We start from the raw sequence: 24393 nt of genomic DNA, 5'->3' as shown, positions 1-24393 counted from the left end.
TGGCGGGGGGGGGGGGCGGTGTGTGCCGTGAGCCCCGGCCCCACGCGTGTTCTCCTCAGTGTTTTCGGCCGAATTTGTGTTTATACTGGTTGTGCCCAGTTATCCAGCCGCGCCAAAAGTGGCGCTGATGCCGGTCGTTTGTTTCTGCAGGCTTACACGTGGGGTGAACTGACTCACAAAAAAACAAAACAAAGCAAAAAAGAAAAAATTTAGGCCCTTTAAAGCATTTTTCCGTGTTCATCAGTGATTCTTGGTGGGCGTTTTAAAAATCCTGCAGTCTTGCTTTGGTAATAACTTGATTTTCTTAAAACACTCAGTGTGAAAGTTTCCTCTCTCCGCATAGATACATGTATACAAATTATATATACGTGTATGCATACTCTCTTTTTTTTAAAGCATTGTAATCTATACACCTGCTCTGAAGATGCATACAGCCCAACTGCTGGACTTCAGTCACTGCGATGCTCTCACTATGCATTTTTGTAGCCGTGTTACCAGTTTTTCCTCACAGCACATGTAGTCGTAGTCGATTACTGTTGCTCTTGTGGATTTCTTACCAAAAATGCTTTTACTTCTTAATTTTCTTTCTATTAATGAAGTATGCAGAAACTATCACCAGGCATCTTGCAACTTCTAATTTGAGAAGTAGGCAGGAAATACAAGTATTTCTCTAACCCCTGTCTTGAGGTATTCCTTCCATTTCCTCTTTCTGTTTTTTTTTTTTTTTTATAATACCAAAGATTTGTATGCAACTGCAATGTTTAAAAACAAACAAACAAAAAAAACAACCCTAGAGGAATCATAAGAACTGCTAGAAGATCCTTCCAGCCCTTATTCCGTCTTCAGTAGTGTCCAGGAGTAGATGGCTAAGGAAAACTAGCAGATCAGAGCAACCATACATTGGTGCATCCTCCAGAAAGTATCTTCAAACACAAAACAGCTTGTTACTCCCCGTGTTCTTGAGCCAAAATGCACGTTTTCATATTTTAAATCCCAAATGGATTTCTCTTCCATAAAATTCTCACTTTATAAAAACTTACAGACTTGCAGCAGCCTGTGGTAGGGAGGTCGGCAATGTTACCAGTAGCTTTTGTAGAGAACATTGTTCTGCTCTGAATTTTCAGCTGATGCCTCCATTTGGTGCATCCTGGGTTTTGTGTTGGAATCACAGAATGATATGGGGTTGGAAGGGACCTCTGGAGATCATCCAGGGGTGATGATCATCACTGGGGTCTAGAGAACAAGTCATATGAGGAGAGGCTGAGGGAACTGGCCATGTTTAGTTTGGAGAAGAGGAGGCTTAGGGGGGACCTCATTGCTCTTTACAACTACCTGAAAGGAGGTTGTAGAGAGATGGGTATTGGCCTCTTCTCCCAAGTGAATAATGACAGGACCAGAGGAAATGGTCTGAAGGTGCAGCAGGGGAGGTTTAGATTAGATGTTAGGAAGAATTACTTTACTGGTGGTCAGGCACTGGAGCAGCCTGCCCAGGGAGGTGGAGTCGCCATCCCTGGTGGTATTTAAGAAACGTGTAGACATGGCTTTTCAGGGCATGCTCTACTGCCCAAGATTATTGGTTTGTGGGTGGGTGTGATGTGGTGGGGTGGTGTGTTTTTTGTTGTTTTTTTCTTTTTTTTCAAGGTTGGACTCCATGATCTCAGAGGTCCCTTCCAACCATGGTGATTCTGTGATCTAGTCCAACTAGATACCAGAGCAGGTCCACCTAGATCAGGTTGCACAGGAACATGTCCAGGCAGGTTTTGAATGTCTCCGGCGACGGAGACTCCACCACCTCTCTGGGCAGTGTGTTCCAGGACTCTGCCACCCTCACAGAAGTTCCTCCCCATGTTTAGATGGAACTTCTGATGTTCAAGTTTATGGCCGTTACCTCTTGTCCTGTCACTGGGCACCACTAAAAAGACTGGTCTCATCCTCTTGACACCCATTGTGTGCTCTCTCTGCATATAGTCATAGCCTGCTCTGTTGCTTCTCAGTAGCAAAAAAGTAATGTCATAGCTTTGTTATTTCTTGTCTCCCTTTTTTTCACACTTCCTTAGTTCTGCCATGTCCCTTTGAAGCTTGGAGGATCAGGGGCAATACCGTTCAATGTGCAGGCCTAGCAGGGGCTTTCTGCATCCTTGCTTAGTACTCCCTATGGTCAGTTGGTAAGGAAAGTCATAGAATCATAGAATGGTTTGGGTTGGAAGGGACCTTAAAGATCTTCTAGTTCCAACCCCCCTGCCATGGGCAGGGACACCTCCCACCAGACCAGGTTGCTCAAAGCCCCATCCAGCCTGGCCTTCAACACCTCCAGGGATGGGGCATCCACGACCTCCCTGGGCAACCTGTTCCAGGGCCTCACCACCCTCACAATAAAGAATTTCTTTCTAGTATCTAATCTAAATCTCCCCTCTTTCAGTTTAAAACCACTACCCCTTGTCTTATCACTACACTTCCTGACAAAGAGTCCCTCTCTACCCTCTCTGGCTCTCCTGTAGGCTCCCTTCAGATGTTAAAAGTCCATCCATCCAGTATGTCAAATCAAAAATTTTTTTCCCCGACAAAGAGTCCCTCTCTACCCTCTCTGGCTCTCCTGTAGGCTCCCTTCAGATGTTAAAAGTCCATCCATCCAGTATGTCAAATCAAAATTGTTTTTCTTCCCCAGGTGTGCCACTTAACTATTTTTTTTTGTTGTTATTTTATTGCCTAGTCACTCAGCCTCTTAAAGTCCTTTTGAAATTTTTCAATAGTCCCATCTCTGTGCTGCTCCAGAGAAGTCATTCATTTGCAAATGCTGATGGCACCTGCACTTCACCCTCATCATGGCCCCTGATGGTAGCAAATTCCTTCCTTACTGCCCTCCATTTATCAGATTGTTCAACTAGTCACAAAAGATTCTGAACTTCTCAAATTTTCTTAGCCCCTAGTATATTGTTACCAGTATTTGGACCTCTTCCTTGCCTGCTTTGTGTCTTGCTAGGACTGCTTTTTGCCAGGAAATTACACATAAATATTATTTTGTTAACTTTAAACATCTGATGATCCAGATGGGTGAATAGTTTCATTTATCCAGGATGGCAGTATTTCACTGTGGTTTCCAAGGATGAGCAATAATTAATTCATATTATTCTCCAACATACTGGTTTTGTATTGTTTTTCTCCTTCAAACTTGTATTCATTTTTGCCCATTAGAAGCACCACATGATTGGAAACAAGTGAACATATTTGCATAACTTGGTTATATCAACACCACTTTTAATGTTTTTTTGTTTGATTTTGTTAAGATGGCATGGTCGTCTCTGGAAAAGTGGAAAACAACAACCTGGATGTGAAAGTTACTGGGACAGAATTGGAAACTGAAGAAAAAGGAACAGAGGAAGAATCCACAAGGGAATCCGATAGCAACATTTTGGACGTATCATCTGATTATCCAAGAGGTTTGCTAATAAACTCTTAAATGTATTTGTGTTGTGTGCCTGAGGAAAGGAGAGAAGGTAGAAGTAGTGGAGAAGAGAGTTAAAGGGAATGTGCGAAATCTCATTTTTCATACAACTGATAGGTATAGATACTTTTTCCCATGCTTCTCAGTAAAATATTTTCCTAAGGTGTTGGAAATACCTTTCAAATGAGATGCTATTTCCCCTTTACTAATGTTTCTAGAAATCACTGTAGAAAGCTGCACATAGACAGTGACTGAAGTCAATCATGGTTAGATGAGGTACGATCTATGTGAGGCTCTGATGCAAAAGTACCACAGAGAGATGAGAAAATCTATTGTATCTAAGAAGAAGCTAGGAATTGCTTTCAACCCTAGCTTTAAAACTCACTTCTGTATCTTGAGGAGATTGATCAATTGCTATCTTTGTTTTACATAAGAATGCCTGAAGACTAATGTTGTAAAAGTATTGTAAAGGTTTAAAATTGCTACAGAATCAGTGCTACTGTGAACTGGAATGTTCTGTGTGTTGAGACCAATAAAGCTGATTTGTGATAAGCTAATTCTCCACTTTTCCCATTGACCGATAAGTCAAGAATCAGGAGGTAAATTTAATGGTTAAGCAGTTTCCTGAGGGGGAAAAAAACCGGGATAGAATTTAATTTGTCCTGGCTCTACAGTGAATAACTATTACTTACAGTTGGTCCACTTCTAGCTGGTACTTTGGTTTTGCCAGATAGTTCTTAGGTTGTTTTTATACTGCTTTGTGCATGATTCACATTCACTAACCAAGCCGAGCAGTAAAATCAGGAGTAAATGGAATGTGATATAATCTCTTCAGCTTGTTTGTTTTTTGTTGGGTTTTTTTTTTTTCTTCAAATTAAGGTCTCTCCAATTTGAGAAATTTCATGTGTGTCAGCATTAAAAAGCAAGTAGGTGCTTATCTGGAAATGTATCGATTTTATTAAAGAACCATTCTGGGGATTAATTTTGCAGTCATTCCTTGAGAAATTTCATGTGTGTCAGCATTAAAAAGCAAGTAGATGCTTATCTGGATCCATACATCTGGAAATGTATGGATCTTCATGTGTGTCAGCATTAAAAAGCAAGTAGGTGCTTATCTGGAAATGTATCGATTTTATTAAAGAACCATTCTGGGGATTAATTTTGCAGTCGTTCCTTCTACCATGGAAGTTAAAGTACAAGTGTTCCAATTGATACTATAGTCATTCTCTGATAGTGTTAGATTTGCAATGAAGCATAGAAAAGTAGCAGTAAACTAATTTTTAAACTATGGATGTTTAATTTCTAAATCTCTCTCCTTTTTAGAGAAACATATTTCAATTCAAAGACATCTTGCTGATCTAGAGAAACTAGCTGACCTGAAAGAAGGTGAGTTTACCCTGACAGTGTCCCAGAACAGAGATCTTCATGTTACAGGTACTTAAAATTTTTCTTGGTTTTTATTTTTAACACATTGTATATTTTAGCTTCATTCTCTGATAGTGTTAGATTTGCAATGATGCATAGAAAAATAGCAGTAATTTTTTAACTATGGATGTTTAATTTCTAAATCTCTCTCCTTTTTAGAGAAACATATTTCAATTCAAAGACATCTTGCTGATCTAGAGAAACTAGCTGACCTGAAAGAAGGTGAGTTTACCCTGACAGTGTCCCAGAACAGAGATCTTCATGTTACAGGTACTTAAAATTTTTCTTGGTTTTTATTTTTAACACATTGTATATTTTAGCTTGAAGACTAGGTGTTTTGAAAAAAAAAAAGATAGATTTATGATTTATTCCCTTGCTTATGGGGTGTTGTACTTCAGTAAATGTAAGGCCTTAATTCCTTTCCATCTTTTTCCTCTGCATTGTAGCATTTCCAATGTTGGCAGTGTGCATGGATCAGCAAAATGTTAATTCTAGCTATACATCAGCAGCTTATTCTTATTTTTATTTTACTTCAAGTGCCACCATATCAGGGAAGCTAATTGTTGTCTTTGCAGTGTTTAATTATCTGTTGAAATAAATATGTATTCTGTTTTGGATGTTTTGTGTCTTTCTTTCCCCTGTATTCGCTTCTGATCTAGATGTATATTGGAGGATTGCTTAAGACAGCAAAGCATTTTCATTACAACTTTTAGTTTTTCTCTTGATTACATGCATGTACTTAGCACTGGCAGTGGCAGCCCTTGCAATTGAAACTAGTTTTTATTTACAGATCAAGAAAAATGATCACCAGGATCCACATAGGCTCTGTGTCATATGGCTCTTGCGCCTTAATAATCTAGAGTGGCCACTGATTGAAACAATAGCCTACCTCCATTTCTTTTTAGCTTTACTAACAAATATGCCAAAAACTTACATAGAGAGTTTGTTTCATTTTTTTAATGAGGAGATGGATCATAAGTATCTGGCAAGTCTGGTATGTGTAGCTGTTGCTGGGCCGAGTTTTATGTCAATCCATGGTAGTGAGAAGAAACTTATCTATAAGTATCTGGCAAGTCTGGTACTTGTAGCTGTTGCTGGGCCAAGTTTTATGTAAATCCATGGTAGTGATAAGAAACTTGTTATCCCCTTGCCTGTAATAGTAATTTATTTTTTTCTTCTGCCATGGATGTAGCATTCTTCTGCTGTGTGTGTTAATGGGACTGAGTTGTATTTATTGCCATTGCTTCATGTATTTGATACTTGATAAATCCTAAGTCAATAAAAGAGGCTGATCAGCATTGGAGAACACGGGTGATTTATTTGGTGAGCTGTAGGCCATCTCTGTTGGCTACAGTGGCTCAGGACTCTGCATGGATATAGTAACCCACTCATTAAAAAATAATGAAAAAAGGATTTTGCTGTTGTGCAAGTCTAAGATAAGTAATGATTATTATAGATCCCCATGTTACGCGCTATATTTCAGTATCTATGCAGTGTTGTTTGAACATGTACAAGGTTTTCCGCTAAATTCTGGGTGAGAGGTTGGTTGTTGTTTGATGTTCAGCAGTCTTAAGACCCATAAGACCCAGCAGCAAAGGGATGTGTGCTCTGAATTCCTGTGTACAGCCCTACAAACTATGTCTCCCAATAACTAGTTTTTATTTTGGAGAGTGCTTCAAGTGCTTCAACACCTTTGATGTCAGATAATCTGGCCTTTGTTTTTTTGTCCTTGTATTCAAGATTTTCAAGAAGAAAAGTTTTTTTTAACTTAAAGAATGTTATCTTTTTTGCGGCTTAAAAAGATACCAGGTGCCTGTTTTATCTAAAAGATTCAGAAGAGAAGAGAGATTCTGTTGAGGTTTGGTTTTTTTACACGTTGTAAGACTTTAGACTTCATCTATAAAATTCTCTTACTCTGCAGTACTCTGAAGAGAAGAGAGATTCTGTTGAGGTTTGGTTTTTTTACACGTAAGACTTCAGACTTCATCTATAAAATTCTCTTACTATGCAGTACTCCTGAGAAGTTGTATTAGCCTCATGTTGCTGGAGTAAAAAAATACTAGAAAACAAAAACTAAAGGTTGTAGAAGTTAATGATCTGGTTCTTGGCCATATTCTATGGAGTAGAAAGAGGCAATCCATAAATTTGATGTTTGTGTTTGCCTGATTTAGAATATACCCTGGGGAATTACTCTCTGGCAGTAGCTTCATTCTTTTTTCTCAAGTATGTTTCTCATGCTGCTTCTTTATTTGTATTTACAGATGAGAGGAAGCCTTGTCCATTGTGTCCTGAGGAGAAATTCAAAGCTTGCTATAGTCATAAACTCCATCGTCACCTTCAGAATTTGCACTGGAAAGTTTCTGTTGAATTTGAAGGTAGTGACAATCACATTTGAATCGTAAACACTAGAAGAAATTGTGAAAATTTAGGACATTGTTCTGTGTTTAAACTTTTTGAAGTTCTCTTGACTTAAACATCTTGTTACCTGCTCTGAATTGGAACCATATTGAGTTTAAGATGTAAATGTAAAATAGCTCTGTATTCTACATGCCAAAATAGTTGAAATAGTTGAAATGAAAATTGCTATAACATTTAGAATATGTATATAATGAAAATGTTTTGGTTATATTAATAATGAGACACATGCATGTGTGGTCGACTCTGGGAGTGATGCATTAAAATCCCTATAGGAAGTTTAAAAGGAAAAAAAACCATTGTTTTTAAAGAACTGGGTGTAAGAGTTTGCTGGAAATAAAATGACTAATCAGAAAATGGTCAAGATTAAAGTTACCATTATCTGACTAGAGTTCAGTTTTTGCATGCACTAACAGATGTCTTTTTTGTTTTGTTTGGGTTTTTTTATTTACACTGTGGAACATATTTTCTAGGAGTATTCACACAAGTCTTAGCCAAATAACAATACTTTTGTAAAATGCTCACAAGTACTTTTGAGCGTTATATACCATATAGACTGAAGACTCAACATAACTTTGTGGGATTAAAATTAACTCCTTATATATAATTTTTTTTTTACATTTTAAAATTTTAATGTATAATTAGCTGATGAATTTCTCTGTGTGGAAGGTGAGTTTATCATATAATTGGTAACATTCTGTTGTTACTGTCTTGTGGCAATATTTGGGAATCTTAAATGAGACCATGCTCTCAAAATAAAGAACATTTTGAATCGGAGTTTTTGATATAGGACATATGCATTCTGTTTCCTTACTGTACTGTGATGTGACAAGAACTTGTTTTCCAGGGTACAGAATGTGCATCTGCCACTTACCTTGTCGTCCTGTAAAACCAAACCTCGTTGGAGACCAGGTAAAAAAGCTGAATCACATAAATGTTACCATACAAGGTGGGGGGAAACAGGTGATTTAGGGGAACTTTGCAATCTACTTAGTCTCAAAATATGTCTTGCTATCCAGTGTGAGGTACCAAAAGCTTATCATAGAATCGTCCAGGTTGGAAAGGACCTTAGAGATTATCTAGTCCAACCATCAACCTAACTCTGACAAAAAAATAAATAAGAAATAAGCAATAAACAATCACTAAACCATATTCCTGAGGACCATGTCAACCCGTCTTTTGAACACCTCCAGGGATGGTGCCTCAACCACTTCCCTGGGCAGCCCATTCCAATGCTGGATAACCCTTTCTGTGAATAAATTTTTCCTAATATCCAATCTAAACCTCCCTTGGTGCAACTTGAGGCCATTTTCCCTTGTCCTATCTCCTGTGACCGGGGGACGAGACCGACCTCCGCTTCTCTACACCCCCCCTTCAGGTAGTTATAGAGCACAAGAAGGTCTCCCCTCAGCCTCCTCTTCTTCAGACTGAGGTTGAGAAGATGTGTCCAGACACATCTCCCCTCAGCCTTCTCTTCTTCAGACTGAGGTCTACAACTGCTACTACCTTTGGGTAGTTGACTGTAATTGTATCTCTTATTTTGGTGGGTAAAACACTGTCACACTTAGGAGTAAAGAGCAGCTTTGTGTGGAGGAGATGAAGGGTTCATTAGGCCAGGCAGTGGATGCTTCTCAGTACTTCCCTGTGTGCTGAGTATATGGAGTATTAGCAGACTTTAATTGCTGTTGGTGCTGTGGTAGGACAGCTGTGCTGGCTCTGTGGGTGTGATTGCTCACAGTCCTCTGTGTTTGTTTACAGTCCCTGTGGCTGTAGATTCAAAATATTTTGTATGCGCTAGAGGTGACAGATGACTTCTTCATATGCCTGTGTTTAGGTATTGTTCTACTTAAACCATGTTTATGTGTTCTGAAAATACACATATTTTACAGACATTTTCAAAGATGGGAGCCCATTACCATTGTATCATCTGTTCAGCAACTATCACACGAAGAACTGACATGATAGGTCATATTAATCGTCATGTGAATAAAGGAGAGACTGAATCAAGGTTTATTACAGGTAGGTTCTTCTATAAAACATTCAATTTTTTAATAATAAGTAGGACGTGTAATAACTATGATGTGTGGGTGAGACATAAGAAAAATTATGAAACAGATTTAGTTTTACTAATGAGAAATCTGCCCTTAGTATTTCAACATATTTTTTTTTCCTCAAAGGTGTAGCAGTGTTGTGATTTAGTCTCTGCATTGACCAGCTGCTCTGTTCTTACTGATAAATAACCCTCCATTCACAATCAGTTTAATGTTGTAAATGTAGTTTTGCCTCTCCAAAAGAATGAGGGATATGGAATCCATGAAACAAAATATAGAGAATTTAATGCCTGTGTATTGAGTTGTGTGTTTGTAAAATCAGTCTTGAATAAATCTGCAATATTAAAATCCTTTGCTTTTTATCTGAACTGCATCAGCATAGATACAAAACAAGATGATTTTTTTGAGTTTTGGAGTGTCATGACAGAGCTGTTCATAGTTCTTTGGTAAATGATAATCCTGTCAGATTTCCTCCAGAATTAGGCTTTTGTTTCTTAAGCATTCTAAATAACTGGAATGCTAAATCTTATTTTTTTTTGCGAGCTGTGTGTCTTTTGTTTCTTAAGCATTCTAAATAACTGGGATGCTAAATCTTATTTTTTTTGCAAGCTGTGTGCTTTCTACAGCTGTCAAGTAAAAAGCACATTACTGATTAGCTGCTGTGTAAAAATTAAGTCTCTTTTGCTATAGCCCAGACTGTTACTGTTGAAAATTGGTCTGGTTTTTTCTCTCCATGCCCAGACTGTTACTGTTGAAAATTGGTCTGTTTTTTCCTCTGTGTAGATGTATAGATTTTATCTAAATATAATGTTGTCATGGTTTAACCCCAGCCAGCAACTAGGACCATGCAGCTGCTCTCTCACCCCTTGTCCCAGTAGGGCAGGGAGAAGAGGGAGAAAAGGAAGTGGGGAGGAAATCATGGATTGAAATACAGACAGTTTAATAGAAGAGTGACAGAAGAGAATAATAAGAGTAATGGTAAAAGAATATGCAAAATTAAGTGACACAACACAAGTTGCTGTCACCACCTGATGATCAGGTGATTTGATTGCCCATTCTGTCCTGAGTGGCAATTTTTGATTCCTCCCCTGCCCTGGCCAACCCCCCTTTGATACTGAGCATGACATCTTTGGCCAACTTGTCCTCTCTGTGCTCCCTTTCCACTTCTGTGGGAAGCTGAACAAGTCCTTGACTTTTTTACATCACTTAGCAACAACTAAAGCAATGCGTGTTATCAAATTATTCTCTTACTAATTCCAAGACACAGCAGCTTCTAGGAAAATAATTAACCGGTTGAAACCAGGACAAATACAATAAAGATGAGATTGGAGCTACAAGGGTCACGCTTCTGTTACCAATATGCAGTTTTGGAGGAGTAGTTTAGTGTCTGGGGATCAGTTTGTGTGTCTAAGTGATAGCAGCACGTATTCCACGCCTTTAACTTGAATAGGGTCTGTGTTGTGAAATAGATTAATCTCTGTATCGGTCCCTTCAGAACTGTCAGTAAAGAATGACTCATTTGTCATTTTTTAAACAAAGTGTATGTGGTTATTTTTCTCCCGGGGAGAAGAGAAATAGAGAGGTCAGATATTTCAAGCTTTGGAGGCACTTCAGCAATGCCTGGGGGCTGTGAACGTGGAGCAGGTGATAAAGCAATTCACAGATACCCAATCTGGGTATTTGAAAGCACTGAGAGACGGGCATCTCTCAGGCTGAGCACTGAAAGGTATCTAGTAGACAGCTAACAAGTTTTTCCTGGTCGTTCCTACATGAATCTTGCTACTGTTAGACTGGGGATAAATGCTCAGAGAAATGCCAGCATGTGTTTACAGCTGGCAAATCAGAAAGCTTGTTTTGCCACAGATTATTTTATACAAAGCTTAAGCGCTGAAATTGTCCTTATGCTTGTGCTGTCTATACATATTTTGTGAATGTTTAATAATTTACAGAGATTAGGTCAAAGATTTTGGGGGATATCTGCAGTTCAGGACTATGGTGGTAGGGTTTTAATTAATTAGCAATGTATTATGTTTGAACAAGCAAAACAAATGTGCTCAGGGGCTTGCTTTCTTAAATTTGAGTGGATACACAGCCCAACTGAGAAACAAATCTGGAGCTTTATAGGAAGAAAGTTGTGGCAGAGCTTGATCCTTATCTGCCACTCTTGGGACTGGAAGATAAACTGTTGCCTGCTTTTTTTCCCTGACATACTAGTTAACTTATCCATGTGTGCCAGTTGGACTACTGCATAATTTAAACTTCTTGCTATATTGGAACAAATTTTCAATAGAATTTATCAAATGTACTAATATTAATTTCAATTTTCATGAACTCTTTCCTTCCCTCACAATTGCTTTCTTTTAGTTCCTGCTCCCAAGGCTTCTCGTGAAGTGCTTAAGGAGTCGGCCACAGATGTGCAGGTTCTTCCCAACTACTCCACGCCTCAGAAAACAGATTCCTATTTTAATCCTAAAATGAAACTCAACAGGTAAGAGAACATGGAGTGGGTGGTGAATTTGTGGTGAAAAATACTTGTGCATTTTGAAAAACAAATCCTGTGAAACTTTTGTGCAAAGGGCCAGGAGAAATAGCGTCGGTGAGTAATAAGATAGGGTTCCTGGGATAAGAATTCTGTTTGGAAGTGCTTTTAATTTATCTGCTTGGATAATTCCTTTTAATTTTGGAAATTTTCCACCGGAAAACTTCTGACAAATAATATTTAAACCCAAGAACACTGTGGGAAATAGTATAATTTCTGAAGCAATTAAGTATTTTTGATGTAATGAGTAGTGTATGGAAAAGAATGGGATTTGAAGAGAAGAGCACACTGGAAAACTAACTTCATTGTCTACACTAAATTCTGTGAATTTCCTCAAGATACTATGGATAGTCACTGCTCTCTCCTCTGACTGAACAGCAGCATGTTTATTTACAGTTTTCATATTCTAGGCCTTTTCCTCTTGGGACTCAGATAAGCGTCTTCTCTTTATTTGCATTTAAAAAGATGAAGGAAGAAACATTGTGTTTTTTCTAAGGAAGGTCATAAATAGTGTCTGTACCATAACTGAAAGCTGTGAGTGTTCACAGCAAGGCATGGGACTGGGTTTCAGCCTGTGCTGGCCCCTCCTTCTCTCAGTGCTGTTCATATTTGAGCTTCCAGGTTTAAAGTGTTAAGAGTAACTATTAAGTTGATTCAGGACCTTACCTCATGAATATCCCGCTGTAGAATTACACTTTTAAGGGTGGTTGAGCGTTTTTGATTTACAGTTCTTCTGTGTAAAAGGTAGCGTTTAGCTTAAAAGTTCTACTATTATATTCAAGGGAAATAAATAAGGAAAAGGAAGGAAAAATATTTTCTCAACTTAGTGTGACCATTCTTTTTTTTATTATTATTTTCAAGGCAGTTGATATTCTGCGCGCTGGCTGTTCTAGCTGAGGAACGTAAACCGATAGAATGTTTGGATGCTTTTGGTGCCACAGGTAAAGTCAATTTCTTTAATCTTCTGGCTAATATCCAGTAGTATGGAGCTGCAGAAATCAGGAGATCGGTAGTAACTGACATCACATATTCAAAAATAATGAGGTTCACAATAATTCTCTTGCTTAGGCAGTCATTAGTTTCCATGCAAAAAACCCAGCTGTCAAAAGCCTGGTATTAGCCATTTTAAAAAGACAGTAAATAATATTAAATCAAAATCTAGTGGTCTCATTCAAATCAGTTGCCTTAATGTCTGTGAAATGACGTCTTCCTAAACTTGTGTCTGAGGTCACAAGTCTCTTGTGACTCTGGCTGTGGAATTTTGATGTAAAACCAGCCTGTGGTCTAAAAACAGTGATGAATCCAAACTTCTTTATCAGAATCACCTCGCAATTGATTACAAAATTTCTGAGCATGAACTAAATGTGAAGTTGTCCTATCAGTGCCCGTTAGCTCTCTGGAACAAAAATCTGAAGAGATCTGGATTGTTGCCTCGTTATCAGCCAACTACTCTAAACTTAAGGTTATAGTATGTCCTGGTTTCAGCTGGGATAGTTACCTTCTTTCCCAGTAGGCCAACTACTCTAAACTTAAGGTTATAGTATGTCCTGGTTTCAGCTGGGATAGAGTTACCTTCTTTCCCAGTAGGTGCTGTGGATTTATTACGAGAATAACTGTGATAACACATGTTTAGTTGTAGTGCTGTGTTTTGGATTTATTATGAGAATAACCTTGATAACACATGTTTAGTTGTTGCTAAGTAATGCTTAGTTCATTTTTTCAGCTGAAATCAGGACAGTCAGCAATAAATATTTGGAAGCAGCTTATAAATCTTCACAGTTCCTATTACCATATTTACTATTGGTCTGTCACAGGAGTCTCTCTGCTGGAAGCAGCTTAAAAATCTTCACAGTCCCCATTACCATGTTTACTATTGGTCTGTCACGGGAGTCTCTGCTACTGTGGAGTGTTCAACAAGCCCAGGGGGCTTTCCTGCAGACTGGGGGTTCCAAATATTGCAGGTCTTTCAGTCTATAACCCCAATTATCATATAAGAAAGTGACAAATAGACTGTCCCTTTACAAACTCCATTGTCACTCTGTGCTGAGGCAGAAGGTCACCAACACATTTTTTGGAGGAACATGACAAAATTTGCATCACACACACTTCTGTATTATAAACATTTAAAAGGATTAATATTTTTTCTTAGCGAGTTCAGCGACCCAGAAACTGACTCCTTATTCTGTCCTGAAGTTACAATTCTGTCTTTCCCCAGGTATAATGGGATTGCAATGGGCAAAGCATCTCAGAAGTTCTGTGAAAGTTACCATTAATGATTGTAATGAAAATTCTGTGACAATGATTCAGGAAAACTGCCATTTAAACAAAATGAAGGTGAAACTGAACACTAAGGAAGAAGACAATGATGAAGCTATGGGAGATGGAGAAGAAAATACTGACACCATTGAGGTGACAAAAATGGATGCCAATGTTATAATGCATTTAAGATCATTTGATTTTATGTAAGTGTTGAATGTTTCTGTTAATTTTTGTGGTTTGGTAACGACACACCCCATCTCTCAGTGTATGATTATTTAGGGAAGTTGGAATGAAAGTAGCAACCAATGTTGCAGTTCAAATGTAACTCTATTGTCCCATAAATGATGTGGGAACAGAACGTTAATCTTAAATGTTTTAGAAATGGCTGGAAAATATTAAGCCCTTCTGACATCCAGAATGCACTACAAATGTACATGAAAATTTTAAGCCAAAATATTTTTTGAATAACTTGTCTGCTTGATAAAGAGAAATGTCAAATTAGTCCCTTTTTTTTCCTTAAAACTTTTAAATAGTTAAAAATTCACACCTGTGCATGTCATTGTGTAGGACTTAATTGTTTTAATCCATTTTGCAGTATATACATTTTCAGTTACTGTAGGCTAAATCTTCCAAGTTAGCTTTATATAGATGCACGTGTCCAAAACCTATACAGACATCAAAACAAGTGATTGGATTTTTTTTTTTAATTGATTAACAAGTAGATCTAAGCTACTTAAGCAAAAGGTATTCAGGCTGAAAATTAGGCTAAGTATTTAGTACATAAACTGGAATTAATACATATGAAGATACTTCTGATACATATGAAGATACTTCTGTTTGTTGAAGTTTCCCTGTTTTAAGGATAAAGGTGAGCAGCAGGCCAGTGTTCTTGAACTAATCAGTGGGTCAGGATGCAAAAAAAAACAGGTGAGCAGCAGGCCAGTGTTCTTGAACTAGTCAGTGGGTCAGGATGCCAAAAAAAAAAAACCCAATAAATAAAATTACTTGCTGGTTTTGTGGTGATGTGGTTATTTTCCAGCACAGTGCTGCCCTGGCTCTTGCTGTTTGATGCTTCAGTATTCCAGAGCAATTCATTAGAGGTGTGCAGCTTTCTCATTTTGTTTTAAATATGAAGGTGAAGCTTATAAAACAGTGTTTTCCTGAGATTAAAGCTAAACTCTTGAGCGTCTATAGATACTCAGTGGGACTTTTTTTTCTTTTCAGCCATTTGGATCCCTTTGGAACTTCTGTGAATTATTTGGATTCTGCCTTTAGAAATGTGAGAAATCTTGGAATTGTGTCGTTGACGTCCACAGACATCAGTTCTCTGTACGCAAAGGCTCAGCACGTCGCCCTGCGGCATTATGGCTGTAACATTGTCAGGACAGAGTACTACAAGGAGCTGGCAGCCAGAATAGTAATTGCTGCTGTGACAAGGTACTGTTAAAACAAATTAGCTCAAATTCTGGTAGAAAATTATTAGTATTAGTGATACAAAACTTTAAACTTCTGCTGTAGGGTGTAGATGTTCAGTTTTCAGAATTCCTTAATTCTAAAAGCCAGAGTTCTTGATGGCAAGATTAATGTTTCATATTTTCTGTGCTGTTATGTGATAATGTAAATTTTAAACTAAAAGACTGGGCAAGGTGAAAATGCATAAGTAGGGTAGGGGTTTGGGGTGGTAGGGAGGGGTGGTAATGTAAAAAGTAGAATCGTAGAATGTTTTGGGTTGGAAGGGACCTTTAAAGGTCATCTAGTCCAACCCCTCTACCATAAGCAGGGACATCTTCAACTAGATAAGGTTGCCCAGAGCTCTGTCCAGCCTGACCTTGAACGTTTGAAGAAATGGCGTGAAGTTGAGGCAGGGGAGGTTTAGATTAGATATCAGGAAGAATTACTTTATGAGAGGGTTTTCAGGCACTGGAATGGCTGGAAGGGACCTTTAAAGGTCATCTAGTCCAACCCCTCTGCCATAAGCAGGGACATCTTCAACTAGATCAGGTTGTTCAGAGCTCTGTCCAGCCTGACCTTGAACGTTTGAAGAAATGGCGTGAAGTTGAGGCAGGGGAGGTTTAGATTAGATATCAGGAAGAATTACTTTATAAGAGGGTGGTCAGGTAATGGAATGGCCTCCCCAGGGAGGTAGTGGAGTCACCATCCCTGGAAGTATTTGAGATCAGGGCATGCTCTGGTGCCTGAGATTGTTGAGGGTTTTTTTTGTGTAAGGGCATGCTCTTGTGCCTGAGATTGTTGGGGTTTTTTTTTGTGTATGTATGGTTGGACTCAGTGATCTCAAAGGTCCCTTCCAACCATGAAGATTCTGTGATTGTTTCCAGGGATGGGGCATCTACCACCTCTCTGGGCAACCTGTGCCAGTGTTTCACCAAGTAATACCCAGACTTGCCCATCTGCAAACTCTTCTATTTCTTTGTCAATTTTATGGTCCTTTTAGTGCTGTTTAAGACTTTAAAATACTAATTAAACTGCTTGAATGGTTTGTAGCAAAGCATTACAGTTAGAACTGCTTTAATAGAAATTGATAGTCTCCTCAGATCCTTGTGAAATGACCTGAGTGTGTTTTTCTTTCCCAGAGCTGCAGCTCGCTGTAACAAGGGCATTGAAGTGTTACTTGCAGTAGCTCTAGAACATTTTGTCCTAGTCGTGGTCAGAGTGTTACGGGGACCATCTCCTGCAGATGATTCTGCAAAGAAAATCAGATACCTCATCCATTGCCAGTGGTGCGAAGAGAGAATTTTTCAGAAAGAGGGTAATATGGTGGAAGGTAAATGGCTTTTCTTTTGCACTTCTTAGAAGATCTGATTCACGTATCCGTTTTGTCCTTGTTTATATTATATCCCTTTTAGTAAAGTAATAATTCCATTTAATCTAATGATGAGTGTATTGCATAAAGCAGAGAAGGTATTTCTAATACAACAGTATGAGCTTTGTGGCAGGGGGTTGGATTAGTTGTCTGCATGGATTTTGTTGTAAATGTACTGGATTTGGACATACTCCAAGTAGCTGTAGCTGCAGAGGCTGCTGGGATGCCTATAGATCTGTCCTTGATAGATTTTGCTGTCAGGCCACTCTTCTGCTGTTCATTTCAGTTACCTTAAAATGCAGGGAATTAAACAGTGTCACTTTCCCCTCAGATGAGGGTGCATTCTGCCTCACCTTGGGCACTATCTGTAAATGCCTGGTGGAAATATCTGGGCAGGTGTGGCAGGAAAGGCGTGTAACATTCCTGTAATTCATCCAAGGCTTGGTGGTAAAAGAAGGCAGCCTCCAGGTTAAATGCTGACTGTTGGTGGGCTGTCTCTATACGTTGAGTTAGCAGAGGTGGGAGACAAAAGTTAAGCTACAAGGTAGTCACTAACCTGATGGTAGTTTGGATGAATATGAGTGGAAAACCCTTGATTCAAAGTTAAGGGGTTCTTGGATATCTGACTACTGACTGGTGGTGTCAGCTGTAGTTGTCTGCATGGATTTTGTTGTAAATGTACTGGATTTGGACATACTCCAAGTAGCTGTAGCTGCAGAGGCTGCTGGGATGCCTATAGATCTGTCCTTGATAGATTTTGCTGTCAGGCTGCTCTTCTCCTGTTCATTTCAGTTACCTTAAATTGCAGGGAATTAAACAGTGTCACTTTCCCCTCAGATGAGGGTGCATTCTGCCTCACCTTGGGCACTATCTGTAAATGCCTGGTGGAAATATCTGGGCAGGTGTGGCAGGAAAGGCGTGTAACATTCCTGTAATTCATCCAAGGTTTGGTGGTAAAAGAAGGCAGCCTCCAGGTTAAATGCTGACTGTTGGTGGGCTGTCTCTATATGTTGAGTTAGCAGAGGTAGGAGAAAAGTTAAGCTACGAGGCAGCCACTAACCTGATGGTAGTTTGGATGAATATGAGTGGAAAACCCTTGTTTCAAAGTTCAAGGGTTCTTGGATATCTGACTGCTGGTGTCTTTGACTGCCCTGCTCAAGGTCAGGTGCAGGGGGTTGGATTAGTTGTCTGCATGGATTTTGTTGTAAATGTACTGGATTTGGACATACTCCAAGTAGCTGTAGCTGCAGAGGCTGCTGGGATGCCTATAGATCTGTCCTTGATAGATTTTGCTGTCAGGCCACTCTTCTGCTGTTCATTTCAGTTACCTTAAATTGCAGGGAATTAAACAGTGTCACTTACCCCTCAGATGAGGGTGCATTCTGCCTCACCTTGGGCACTATCTGTAAATGCCTGGTGGAAATATCTGGGCAGGTGTGGCAGGAAAGGCGTGTAACATTCCTGTAATTCATCCAAGGCTTGGTGGTAAAAGAAGGCAGCCTCCAGGTTAAATGCTGACTGTTGGTGGGCTGTCTCTATACGTTGAGTTAGCAGAGGTGGGAGACAAAAGTTAAGCTACAAGGTAGTCACTAACCTGATGGTAGTTTGGATGAATATGAGTGGAAAACCCTTGATTCAAAGTTAAGGGGTTCTTGGATATCTGACTACTGACTGGTGGTGTCAGCTGTAGGAGCATGCAATGAGTTTGCTATTAAAAAGATGAAAAAAAGTAGATTTAAGTCCTAAGAAGATAAATGAGGAACTAGTAAGTACACTGTTAGAGACCTTATTAGTAAATGAATTGTTTACTTAATGCCTTACTTGCAAGCTACTACTTTGGTTCTTTGTCATCTCTGTGCAGTAAAGTAGGCATTGCTGACTATTTAAAAATAACTTAAATCCTGTTTTTATTGTTTAGAAAACCCTTATCAGCAGCTGCCCTGTGATTGCCATGGCAGCATGCCTGGGAAGACAGCAGTAGTTCTTGGTCCTCTCTGGTAAGTCCAGAATTAGAGAATAATTTAGGTTGGAAGGACCTCTGGAGGTCAGCTCTTCAGTCATACAATAAAAATGCAGATTTTCTGGATATTTTAGCACTACAAAAGGAGGTACAGCAATCGAGGGGGATTCTGGAAACACTTAATTTTTTTGAGTTTACTACAATATTTAGCTTTTGCTTTTGTTCATGGAGTTAAAACCAGATAATAATAACAAACTTGCTTTAAATCTCACATTCAGTGTAACTCATGTAATAATGTCCTGCACAGGAGAACCTGCCTGTGGGTTTTTCCAGTTGCCAAATGTTAAGCAACCTTTTATTACACATGTGGAGAATGTATTTAGTAAATCCTTAATGTGCTGATAGTAGTAAATAATACACTGCTTAACAAACACTACTTAAAATTTTCTCTTGTGAGAAACAAGAATAAATTTTTAAGACTTGTAACCATTTCAAAGCAGTATTAAAAATGGTTGACAACTGATGGCGCCTTTCTTGTGGTGGTTTAATGACTTTCTCAACATAGTAGGACAGAAATAAAATTACCATTCGTGAGAGCTTGATTAATTTTTTTAACATGAGACCAATATTACTGTCATTGCCAACAAAGCAATTCAGTATCACTAAATTAAGAACACAGCCCGATGTAGCACTTTGGTGTAACCTTAAGTGGTTATTTAGGCAAGAGATCTTTTAGAGTAACTTTTTGGCTTTCACTAAGTCTTTACTCTTCATTTATCTTGTGTTTCATAGGTCAGGAGCCCTGTTTAACACTGGATTCCTCAGAAGAATGCTGTTTGAGGCTGCCCAGTATGGCTTGGATGAAGCTCAGCCACTTCTGAAGACATTAGTTTGCGAAGCAGAGTGCACAACTTCAAAACATTTTTCTACCCATAGCCCTTACGATGAGAACAAACAAGGTAAGAAAAAGGCAGACTGGTCACAGAAAGAACTGGCTTTTATGGTGATTCAGAGAGATGCTGCTTTTTAGCAACTTACTACTGAAGTTGTATTTTGAATATCCCCTCTAAACTCAAGTTACTGAGCTATGTAAAACTATGTAAAAGCATAGCCATATGAATATTTCTTACTACACTGCCTTCTTTAGGCCAGAATTGGTGTCATTTCTTCCTGTTTAACCAAGACGTTTTGCCATTTTACTGTCTTACGGTAGAATTAATTTTGACTTTTAATTGTGTTCTAGAAGAGTGCGGTGTATATATTAAAACACCCAATACTTCTGCAGAATCCCACTTGGTACATGGTAAGTAGATCATTTTGGTGTAGCTGTAATAGTTTCAAATTAAACTCTAGTGAAAGTGATGGCTAAGCAAACCCAATTTTATTTAACAGTACTGGTACTTGGGAGGGTTTTTTCCCACTGAATACTGATTTTTACTTTATCTTCATCCAGAATCAGATTTACTGATTACTGATATACTGATTTAGCAGAATGCTAAATAATACATGAAGCCTACTTGACTTGTTATTACTGAAAATGGCATGTTAATTAAATTCAGGCTAGATTTTAACACCAAAATACTAGCTTATAAATGCAGACACAAAGGTGTAGTTGCTATGTGGCTTCTTTTTTTTTTTCCTGTGTACTGTCTTTTGGCATTTTCTGTGATCTTACTGAATATTCACTAGTTTCACTGGCATTTTTTGTTGTCCAGGAAAAAGAAAAAGTGAAGAAGTGATTCGAAATGCAGCCAAGCGACAAAAATCTGAGAGCAGCGCTGAGCACCCTGCGTTTTACTACAACATCCACAGACACAGCATTAAAGGAATGAACATGCCAAAGTAAGGCTTTGGTTTAAGTTCCAGAATTATATTATGATGACAACTGACTGTGAAATAACATCCCTAAAAGGAATGATCATAGAATCATAGGATGGTTAGAGTTGGAAGGGACCGTAAAGTTCAAGTTCCAACCCCCTGCCCTGGGCAGGGACACCTCCCACTAGAGCAGGTTGCTCCAAGCCCCATCCAGCCTGGCCTTGAACCCCTCCAGGGATGGGGCAGCCACAGCTTCTCTGGGCAACCTGTTCCAGTGTCTCACCACCCTCATAGGAAAGAATTTCTTTCTAGTATCTCATCAATTTAAAACCATTACCCCTTGTCCTGTCACTGCTCTTCCTGACAAAGGGTCCCTCTCCAGCTCTCCTGTAGCTCCCTTCAGATACTGGAAAGCTGCTATAAGACCTCCCTGGAGCCTTCTCCAGGCTGAACAACCCCAGCTCTCTCAGCCTGTCTTCACAGGAGAGGTGCTCCATCTCTCTGATCATCTTTGTGGCCCTCTGCTAGACCCATTTCAACAGGTCCATGTCCTTTCTCTGTTGAGGACTCCAGAACTGGACACAGGACTCCTTTTTAAATGTTTTTTCTTTTTTTTTTTTTTTGGTTCTTTTTTAGGTTAAATAAGTTCCTGTGCTATCTCTCTGAAGCTGGCTACAGAGTAAGTCGAACCCACTTCGATCCCATGGGAGTCCGCACCAACGCGCCCTTGGCACAGTTTAAGACAATTCTGATGAAGTACAGCACTCCCACCTACGCAGGGGGACAGGCAGAAGGCCCCGTCCATCTCGCTGAAGATCTCCAGGCAGGAGAACAAGTTCAACCAGCTGCAGATGGCAAGGCAGAAGATGCTGAGTTCCTGGAAGATGCTCCATCTGGCGTGGCAGCCACCATGTTCACAAAAGACTACCCTACTCACTGTGCAGCCGATTAATGCAAAGCATTTTGTTCATAGATGAGAATATTGCTGACTTGCAAGCACACCCTGTTCAAGTAAGCCAGTTCTTCTTTCCAAAACTGGATTTGAAACATCTTGAGTTGCGTGCTGTTTTCATTTGAGAAGACTTTTTTAGAATTATGTAGCAGAACTTACCCCCGATCACAGCGCGTGTGGTCAAGGTACTGTTCCTGGGAGGAGGTCTCCAAGCCAGTTTCTTGCTTTTACGCTCACATCCCCTTCCACCCTGAGGCGTTGCGGCTGCTCCCAAGCGTTTTGTTCAAGCCTTATTCCTAGCACAGGATCCAGAAAGGTGGATGGGGCCAAAAGTCTTGAGCATTTCCAAACGTGGGGTTAATGTGAAACAGAATATTCCAAAAATGAATCATTCCTAAAGCCTGACTGGTTACACCTGAGGAGGAGGTCATGCAAAGATGATAAAATATCACAGGATAAAATCTGCTCTGAGTTCAAGAAAGCCCTGAGTCAGTGCATTTCTACCTCCAGATCACACCTGTAATCTGGCATTTGATTCTGTTTCCATAATTGTGTCTGCAAGCAAGGACCCAACGCAAGCAAGAACGGAGAGGAACGGTTACGTGACTGTTACCAAAACTCCAGGTTACAACCAAACTTTAGGGAGTTGTGTTAGTCCCTCTAGGTAGTTGTTTGTCCAGAGACTCCAGTTGGTTGTGTACCGCAAAACAAGTAGAGTGAGGAGGCACCACAAGTGGGAGGTTCTAGGTGAAGTTTTGCTATGAAGTTGTCAATAATACAGTCTCAGCTGATACAAAAGATCTCTTCTGTGAACGAGCAAAGCTACTGTGTGTTGGTAGTTGGTTCTGGTTTCCTTAAATATATGGCAGCATTCCAGCCAAATGAGCTTCATTTTGTCCTTTCTTTCCCCAATGCTTTACTTAAACACCTCCGTGTGCTTCGCTTGAATTGGGAACAACTGTTGCAATCGAACCAGTCATTCCAGGTTGGATTTTTGTTTGTTTTTTTTCACAGGCTTGGTGTTTGGCCTGGCCTGATGCCAGGGTCATCTAAGAGCAGAATATGATTATTCTTGTTTTATCCATCTCTGAAACTTCACAGTAAGAGTATTGCTTCTCTCTCCTTCAGCGCCAACCAAGAGTAACGTGACTGAGACACTCATGATTCTTGGTTGTGTACCGCAAAACAAGTAGAGTGAGGAGGCACCACAAGTGGGAGGTTCTAGGTGAAGTTTTGCTATGAAGTTGTCAATAATACAGTCTCAGCTGATACAAAAGATCTCTTCTGTGAACGAGCAAAGCTACTGTGTGTTGGTAGTTGGTTCTGGTTTCCTTAAATATATGGCAGCATTCCAGCCAAATGAGCTTCATTTTGTCCTTTCTTTCCCCAATGCTTTACTTAAATACCTCTGTGTGCTTCGCTTGAATTGGGAACAACTACTGCAATCGAACCAGTCATTCTGGATTGGTTTTTTTTTTTCACAGGCTTGGTGTTTGGCCTGGCCTGATGCCAGGGTCATCTAAGAGCAGAATATGATTATTCTTGTTTTATCCATCTCTGAAACTTCACAGTAAGAGTATTGCTTCTCTCTCCTTCAGCGCCAACCAAGAGTAACATGACTGAGACACTCATGATTCTGCAAAACTTTCTAAGCTCCTTCCAGGCCAGGATTAAGTTACTGCTTTTTAATGTTGTCTTCTGTTCAGGACTGCTTTGGTAACAAGTCATTCTGTCCTAATTAAAAAAAAACCAAACCAAAACAAAACCAACAGAGGAGACCACTACAGAGGTACCAGCTTGCACTGCAGCACTGATACAGCAACAAATTTAGTTTCCTTCAAAATTTGTAGTGCTCATAGTTCTTTTCCAAAGATAACTTGGGATCAAATTAGATAAATGCAAGTAGGAAGAAAAGTTGCAGTGTTCCCTCGCTGCTCTGAGCTCAGCATTTATTTTTGAAGTAGAGAGACTGTTAAAAGGCTCTGCTTGCAGGTAACACACTGCTCGCTCCAGTGTTAATGGGACAGAATCAGTCATAAAGGCAGCTAACTGGAGCAAAAGAGAGTGTTCCAATTACAATTAAGTAGGTTAAAAAGAAAGTTTCATGAATTCCCTGTTGTGGGAAAGATTTTTGATTACTTTTATGGCTCTTCCTAAATAACAGAAGGTATTTGTGCATCTTTTTCAACTCAAAGCGGCTCTTCCTTGGTGCTCACAGCTGCGTACAAGAAGGGGCACAGAAACTGAAATTCAGGCTTCTCCATCCAATTTGGGCTTTTTCCCTCTGACAGAGGGGCAGAATCAACAATAATGAGTTCTGCCTGTTGGAAGTGACCAACAGAAGGGGTGTTTGTCACTCAGCCCTATGAGAATTCTCTTTCTGCTCAATAGTCATCTCAGTTGTTCATCAGGTAGGGCCAGTCCTGCAATAATTAATTAGTCTCTTTCTGCTCAATAGTCATCTCAGTTGTCCATCAGGTAGGGCCAGTCCTGTAATAATTAACAGAACACTAGTATTGGTTCAAGGCTGTTGTTTAGGGGCTTCTCCTTGTTATTTCTTGCTTCTATTAGAAAGTCTGACCAGTCTGTTGTCCTACTGCTGTAAGGAAACAGGGTTTGGGGAACACAGCAGTCTGCAGCGTCTCAAAACAAGCCACCAACACTTTTGATCAATGAAAAAGTTGGAACCAGTAAAACTGAAAACAGTTTCT

At 39.5% G+C, this 24393-nt stretch overlaps 1 protein-coding gene across 3 annotated transcripts in view; it reads left to right on the top strand.

Moving 5' to 3' along the window:
• The window catches only part of TRMT1L (tRNA methyltransferase 1 like), a 23585-nt gene extending 1017 nt beyond the window's left edge, over nucleotides 1–22568 (top strand). Inside the window, exons 2-16 of one of the 3 annotated variants that reach the window (XM_014948827.1) lie at nucleotides 3285–3437; nucleotides 5027–5089; nucleotides 7129–7242; nucleotides 8130–8194; nucleotides 9172–9301; nucleotides 11698–11821; nucleotides 12734–12813; nucleotides 14088–14334; nucleotides 15356–15568; nucleotides 16723–16913; nucleotides 18871–18949; nucleotides 19705–19871; nucleotides 20156–20215; nucleotides 20628–20754; nucleotides 21367–22568. In XM_014948827.1, the coding sequence (XP_014804313.1) occupies nucleotides 3285–3437; nucleotides 5027–5089; nucleotides 7129–7242; nucleotides 8130–8194; nucleotides 9172–9301; nucleotides 11698–11821; nucleotides 12734–12813; nucleotides 14088–14334; nucleotides 15356–15568; nucleotides 16723–16913; nucleotides 18871–18949; nucleotides 19705–19871; nucleotides 20156–20215; nucleotides 20628–20754; nucleotides 21367–21682 (2129 nt within the window). In that variant the 3' untranslated portion in view covers nucleotides 21683–22568. Of the gene's footprint in view, nucleotides 1–3284; nucleotides 3438–4765; nucleotides 4829–5026; nucleotides 5138–7128; nucleotides 7243–8129; nucleotides 8195–9171; nucleotides 9302–11697; nucleotides 11822–12733; nucleotides 12814–14087; nucleotides 14335–15355; nucleotides 15569–16722; nucleotides 16914–18870; nucleotides 18950–19704; nucleotides 19872–20155; nucleotides 20216–20627; nucleotides 20755–21366 lie in introns of those variants that run through there. The other 2 variants (XM_014948819.1, XM_014948832.1) reach the window with 2 other exon arrangements.
• The last annotated feature ends 1825 nt before the right edge of the window (nucleotides 22569–24393 follow it).

This window comes from Calidris pugnax, unplaced genomic scaffold, assembly GCF_001431845.1.
Source record: "Calidris pugnax isolate Ruff unplaced genomic scaffold, ASM143184v1 scaffold30, whole genome shotgun sequence".
NCBI lineage: Eukaryota > Metazoa > Chordata > Aves > Charadriiformes > Scolopacidae > Calidris > Calidris pugnax.
Note: the sequence above shows the minus strand (reverse complement) of the source record. Positions and strands in the feature narration are given on the sequence as shown.